Genomic DNA, 7,020 nt, shown 5'->3' with positions numbered 1-7,020 from the left:
CTAGCCTCGCCGAGGTGCAGCTGAGCTGTGCCCTCGGTGCCGGGGCTCTGCCGAGGGTCCCGATGGCACCGGCGGCAGGCTGCTGGGTTCACCCGCGGGCGCACGACTCGTTCGGTCCCAGCCGGGGCCGGCCTCGTGCCTTGCCTGCGCCAGCCGGCCGTGGGGACGGCCCCCGTCCCCGGCAGGACACGCGGATTTGCTCTGTCTCGTCCCGCCAGAGAAGGCACCTCGAAAAACCCCTGTCCCGTGGGGGAAGTCCACAATGAAGAAAATTCCTCACCGCCCCTCTCCCATCTCCCCATCTCCATTTCAAGCAGGATGTAAGTAGATTCAGGGAAGAGGGGGGGTGCTGCGCTGTGTCCCCCTCCGCAAGGAAGGGGCTAAGCACCCCGCGCCGTCCCCCTGGCGAGTGGGGGGCTCCTCCCCACGGAGGCACCGGGGCGCGGGGGGCAGCGGCACCTCCGCGGTGACCTCTGGAAGACCGGCAGCGTAGGGGAGGCGAGTGGAGACCTCCAGGCGGGGGTTGCCAGTGAGGCTGCAGAGCCCTGCCGCCCGCGGGCCCCGCCGCTGGAGGATGCTCGGGAGCCCGTTACGCCCGAAAGGGCTCGGCCGGGCACGGAAGAGCCTCCCCCCCCGCCGTGCCGGGGCGCTGGGGCTCTGCTCCTCCCGGCCCGCCCCACCTCGAGGCCTCTCCACCGGGGCTTCGCTCAACGAAGGCAGCTCCGCATGAAGTCCGGAGGCTCTGGTCGGCGGCGGGAGAGCCGGGGGGGCCCGGCCCACTGCGCCCGGCGGCTGGCCGGTGCCGCGGCGCACAGCGCGGCTGCTCCGGAGCGGCGTCGGCGGGGCTGGGTCCTCCCTCTGCCCCCCCGCCGCTCCCGCCCTCGCACACTCCTCTCCCACCGCCATCCATCCATCCGTCCTGTCGGCACCTCGCCCGCCCGGCGCACACACGGGCGCGCACAGCCGCACGCACCCCGGCGCCCGCACAACATGCTGCCGGCCACCGGTCCGGCATGGACCCCGGCGGCGGCTGCTCGGCTCCTCTCCGCTGCTGACTGCACTCTGAGGTTTGCGCAGGTAGCGGGCCAGACTGCTGGAAAGTGCAATAGGAAAAGCGAAGGGGAAGGGGAAAAAAAAAAAAAAAGGGAAGAAAAAAAAAAAAGGCAAAAGCCATCAAGCCGGCCAAGCCCAGCTTTGGATCTCAGTGCAGGTATTTCTGCTGCTGTGTTCATCCCTTGCCGCCTACCACCCCTTATTTCTTTTTTTAAGGAAAGGAAAAAAAGACGAAAAGGAGAAGTCGAACTCTCAAAGGGTTACTATGCAATTGCGACTGATTTCTTGGTTTTTTATCACTTTGAACTTTATGGAATACATTGGCAGCCAGCACGCCTCCAGGGTACGGCGACAGGGAAGAAGTAAGTGCGAAGAGATTTATACTTTGATAACTTCTGCTTCCTCTCTTTGTGCTGTTCACCTGTCCGGGGAGTTCTGTGCCCCCGGTGCCCGGGCGAGTGCCCCGGGGAACCAAATTCCGCACCCGCGGCGCGGCCGAGCGGATTTGCGGGCAGTTTCATTCAATTGGAGGGATGAAGGCGATTTTTGACCTCTTTCTGCTCTTCTTTCTCACCTCACCGGGATGAACAGCGCGGGCCCTGGGAAGATCTGAGTTTGGTCCTTTACATTTTAGTGTCTGGTAAAGGGGAACGTCCTTTCTTTTCCCTAAAGGGAAAAAGCGATGACACGACAGGTAACTTTTTGCCGGTATGCCCCAAGCGCCTTTCTCCATCCTGGTCAAGAAGCCCCCACCCCAAGAACCAGCAGTACAGATTATGACTATAGGTTAAGCCTGGCGCCTGGCGATTCGGAGTAGGAGGGTGGGTTGTCGCGGCGCTGTCCGGCCCTTTGGCTTCCAGCCTCCACTTGCCACTAGTCACCCATCGCCACTGTCCTGGGACTGTGGCCCCCGAATTTTTAGGGTTTTGTTTTGTTTTTTTTTATTTTAATCGCATGGAATGAAGTGGGTTCCTCTCTTCTAATTTAACCGATCCCTATCCATCGCCGCCTGGGTCAGGGGCGAAGGCAGGAGGCGGATGGGGGATCTAAGGGTGCGGGGCAGCACCCAGGGTTCTGACAGCAACTCCCAGGGAGCTGTCGCCCCGAGGAGGCGAGGAAAGTCCCCCCGTCATCGGGGAGGGAAGAACAAGGAGGCAGGAGCGAGTGGCCCCCTCGGGAAGGCGCTGTCCAGGTCGCGGGGCGCTGCCACGGGCGGGCGGCCTGGGGCTCCGGCGTGGGGCTCCGGCGCGGGCCCGGATCCGCAGTGACCACCCCTCGGGCAAGGCCACCGGGCAGAGCTCTGCCAGGGCGCCGCAAGGAGCCGCGGGCGCAGCGGGATGCGGCAGCAGGGCCTCCGAGACGTGCCCCCGACCCGGCCTCGCCACCCCGCCTGCTTCGGACCCGCCGCCGTTTCTGGGGAGGAGGCGTTTTCTGCGCACCTACCGCGGAGAGGCTGCTCATGCCTGTCCGCTCTCCCTGACAGCTGCAGACACCGAGGAAATGTCATAAAACACAACAGCCTGCATTTAATCAGCGAGAAGTAACTAAGTTACTTCCTCAGGGAGGGGAGGTACTATTATTTTAATTTTCTCTTGCTCAGCCTTCACTCCCTTGCCCTGGTTGGCACGGCTGGCCCTTGAAAGCCTCCTTTGTATAGTTTGCCTCCTGCAAACAAGGTTTGATTCACCTAAAGTGCCCCTAAAGCGGAGCTGAGGACGAGAGAGACTGGGGCTCTAGCTCTCCGATCCCCACGGCCGCGCAGCGAGGGAGAACTAAGGGCTAAGTAAAACATGTCAGGGCATCCGATTTATTATCTTTGGCAAGGGGGAGCTCCGCAGCTTCCATCACTTCCCACCCACTTCTTTAAACCCTGGCAACCGGGGGCCCGCAAGCTGCGGCTGCCCCCCATCCCCAGCCGTGGGGGTACCCTGACAGGCGCGGCGGCGAAGTTCAGCCCCGGGTCGGGGGCACGGTAGGGGTCGGGGGGCAGGATCCCCCGCAGGGCGAGGGTCGAGGAGCTGGCCCCCCTCCGCCCGTACTTGCTCCGGCACTTGGTGCGGCGGCCGCCGGGCCAGCGCCGGGGCCGCGGCGACTCTGCTTGTCCCGTTGCTCCGCCAACCGCCGGCTGCAGTGCCTCCGCTCCCATCGGCACGGCCACGGCACGGCACGGCACGGCACGGGCGATGCCCTGCTTTGGCAGGGGAAGGCAGGTCTTCCTCCTGCCCCGGTCGCTCTCAGTGCTGGGTGCGGTGCAGCCGCCTCTTCCTAGGATCGGGGCAGACGCGGTATAATCTCCAGGCGAGCGCCGTTCCACCTCGGCCGTTCTGAGACACCCTGCAAAGCAGAGTAACTTTCGGGAAATAGAGGCAGGAGTGTTGGCCGCGGGTATTTAGCCGGTTGGGACAACGTTAAGGAGGTACCGAGTGCTTGCTCGAAGTTTTATGTTTAAAATGCAAGAGTTAAGGTAAATTCACAGCAGAGCTGAAAAATCACAGCTAGAGAGTCAGGATGGAAATCTGGCTTGTTATTTTGGCAGTGAAGACAAAAAGCCTTTCAGAACACCTCACCTGGCCATGGTGTACATCAGTCCACTGACTGAGGTCTTCAAATCCAACTGGTTGTAAAACATGCTTTGGTGTAACTAGCGGTTACTCGGCCTGAAGCAAGAATTAGAGAGTGAATGTTTATGAAAGTTATTGTAAACGTGGTTACAATCACTTGCACTGATCCCTTTGGCTTTAAAAATCCATAAATTGCTTTTAGTGAATAGTACAACTTGGAATAAATTACAGTGTGTGGATAAAGAAGGCACCTGTCAAATTCATCTACTACATGGAAGAATTTCTCTGGATTTCTGTGTTTTTTGCTCAGATAGTCTCCTTTAACCAGAAATCATAAACTCATGGCTAGGGAAGTGTTTTCAAATATCTCTTTAACCTGTGTATTTTTAAATACAGTACAAACCACTTGCCATCAAGCAATCAACAAGCCCATGTTACTTCATTTTGTTTACTCTCCAAGTCCTCCATTCCATGTATTGTATTGTAGACTCACACATTTTAGCATAAAGAAATAACAAAGTCTGGACTGACTAATTCAGATTGTGCTATGCCAGACTCTCTGCTGATATAAATCAAAGTTCATTTTTTAAATTTCCCCATCAGAAGGATCAGGTGTTGAAGCATTGCTTATTTTGTACCTATTGCCAAAGTAGTCTTTACTATGAGAAATGTCTAATCTGCAATGCTTTCACTCTCCATACTTCTACAGAAATTTCTAGTTGGAGAATCCTAAATCTCTATCTCATGACCTGTTGTAAAGACATAGTTGGCTGTGCAGAGATTAAACGCCCCTGAAGTCAAGAACAGAGTGCAAGCAGAGGATCAGGTCCATAATTAAACATAGGACAAGATCAATAAAAGCTCAAAAGCAAACATATCATTATCAAAGAGATTTGCAGGTTTGTTCTGATAAGAGCAACTAAGTTTAATAAAGTTGCTTGTTTGAGTCCTACAAGCCAAAGTAAAATGCAGCTGAGTACAGAGTAGCATAGCATGAATAAGAAATTCTATGCATCTACCAGTGGTTAAAATTTGCTTAGAAAAAAAGTAGGATTAAGTCAGTAGTTCAAAAATATTTTGGGTCTGCCACCACCAGCCCCCAAAACTTAGTATTGACAGTTAGGTATCTTTCTCATTGACCTTCTAATGGACGGAAATGAAGTATTATTAGCTATGGGTCTGTGAATGACCGACAGATCATTTGCCATGACCCTATGGACTATCAGTGAGCCACAGACTAAATTTGGAAATCTCTAGAATAAGCAAGGTGATAGAAAATTCTATACTTCTATCACAACTCCTACATCTGGGACTAAAACAATTTGTATGACTCTGGAAGTGCAATTTGGATGTAGAGCTCCCATGATTATTGGTAGCCCATCTGATGTTTTTCCTCCTGCCTTTTGCTGTAACGGCACATTCAGGATACCATGCCTTCCTTCCTTTCTTCCTTCCTTCCTTCCTGGCTTTCTTCCTTCTTTCCTTCCTTCCTTCCTACCTGCCTGCCTGCCTGCTTGCCTGCCTGCCTGCCAGCCATTTCTCCTCTGTCCATTCCTCTGCCGATGCAAGACTGCAGGTCTTCCAGCATCTGCTTCTGGTCACAATCAGGAGTGGAGGGTTCCACTCTGCAAACACTCTGACTCTCTGGCTTGGTTTGCATTCAACTACTTAAAACTCAAAATGAAGGAGATGTGTAAGAGTCCATTTGTAAAATAACTATATAAATTAAAACAAAACCAGGAAAGTACTGACAAAACACAAGCTGGTGAAATTGTATCTTCAGTCCTTTAATACTCTCGTGGAGGGTGCAATTCACATGGAGTTAAAATGTCAACAAGAAAAGAGGAATTACATTATTAATTAAAATAACACTGCATTTTGGAAGCAATTTTTTTAATAGTTCACCATCTATATATATATTATTCATATCTACATGTATTTTAAGAGTTGACACGGCACAGATGGCAATGCTGCACAGTCTATATATAAGAGAGGTGCTCTTATCAACTTTTTAAAAAAGGAATAATTTGGTGTCTCATTGCAACAGTTTAAAGTAGAAGTTAGCCAAGCAAGCAGCCATCAAGCAGACCCCTTGGGCAGGATTGAATTACTCAGTATTAGTTCTCTTTCAAAATGTGTGCATGCTGATGATAATTTTTTTCTGTGATGTCTTCATATTAGTATTCTCAGGGTAAATACTTTGCTGGTGAACAGTGCATCTTTTTTTTTTTTTTTTTTTTTTTTTGCAATGAAACTATATTTCTAATTTTTGGATGAGAACATGTTTGTTTTGACATAGACAGCAAAATTCCTGTTGCAGTCATTAGGAACAAAAGCAGACGGAGAGCTGTTTCATTATTATTGTCATAAACTGTGAGTGTATCTCGTTGTAACAGTATCTTAAATAATTAAATATCAGAAAATCACTACCCACTGCTGAAAGCTTTAGAAGCATGATAGGTATAGACTACTTGTGTTGTTATTTTATTTTGATAACTCTGTATGTATGTAGATCTGTGCCTGATCATACCACCATAAGGTGGAACAATATGTGTTATTATCTCAAGAGTTTAAAGGACATTACAGATCAGTTCCCATTTCGTACCTGACAGGGTGATAATTACAAATTTTGTTCTTGTCGGCTGCTGAAGACATTTCTTATACTATATAAAATTCATATTAGACTCCAAATACATATATTACCACAATTTTTCAAAGACATTGATGTAGGATGGTATATCAGCAAATACATGAAATGTCCAATTTCACTTTGCAGGCAGAATAAAATATTACTGTTATTAATAAAATGTTTTTAGAGCTTGAACCTGCCTCCTTTGCTTTCAGTGGAGAAAGTCCCATTGACTTCACTGGAGCTGGTGTGGGTTTTTTTTTCAGGACCTCAGTATACAGTTTGAGTTCGGAAGAATCCCTGTGCTAGAGTATTTGCAAAATTGTATACTCTAAATATGTACAGTCCCTATATAGGGTAAAACAATGCCCTTTACCTTTCAAAATTGTAATACATAGCCTGTTTGGGAGGCAGTTTCTTTCTTAATCATATGAGAAGTCCAGCTATTTTTCTACTTTCACCTATTGGGCCAACTGAAGTTAATCAAGTTAACTCGTGAGATTAATTCCTTTCGAGCTTCGCCATTAGTGTATCAAGCCTTTGCAAATCCCCGTTCTGCTGTTTCTTCTTGCCGTAAATTTTTCACTGAAGACAATGAAAGTTATACCTGATAAAATCTGAGCTAGGACTCAAAAATCAGACTTACTCTTTTTCTCTTGCTTATAATGTTCATTTTGCTTTCTTGGTTAATAAGGCGAGTGTGTTGGCTTGACCACTGCACTTTATCACTAACATTAATAAGTTGTCTTTCATTTCATATTCAATCATTTATAGACA

The 7,020-nt window shown here is 50.0% G+C and overlaps 1 protein-coding gene across 3 annotated transcripts in view; it reads left to right on the top strand.

Annotated features, from left to right (window-relative positions):
- Nucleotides 1-228: 228 nt before the first annotated feature.
- RSPO3 (R-spondin 3) overlaps nucleotides 229-7,020 on the top strand; it is a 63,549-nt gene continuing 56,757 nt past the window's right edge. The window contains exons 1-2 of one of the 3 annotated variants that reach the window (XM_008923861.2): nucleotides 229-320; nucleotides 1,270-1,415. In XM_008923861.2, the coding sequence (XP_008922109.2) occupies nucleotides 319-320; nucleotides 1,270-1,415 (148 nt within the window). In that variant the 5' untranslated portion in view covers nucleotides 229-318. Of the gene's footprint in view, nucleotides 321-935; nucleotides 1,211-1,269; nucleotides 1,416-7,020 lie in introns of those variants that run through there. The other 2 variants (XM_029962885.1, XM_029962886.1) reach the window with 2 other exon arrangements.

Source organism: Manacus vitellinus, unplaced genomic scaffold (genome assembly GCF_001715985.3).
Source record: "Manacus vitellinus isolate BGI_N305 unplaced genomic scaffold, ASM171598v3 scaffold_4_pilon, whole genome shotgun sequence".
Classification (NCBI taxonomy): Eukaryota; Metazoa; Chordata; class Aves; order Passeriformes; family Pipridae; genus Manacus; species Manacus vitellinus.
This window is presented reverse-complemented; position numbering and strand designations above follow the sequence as displayed.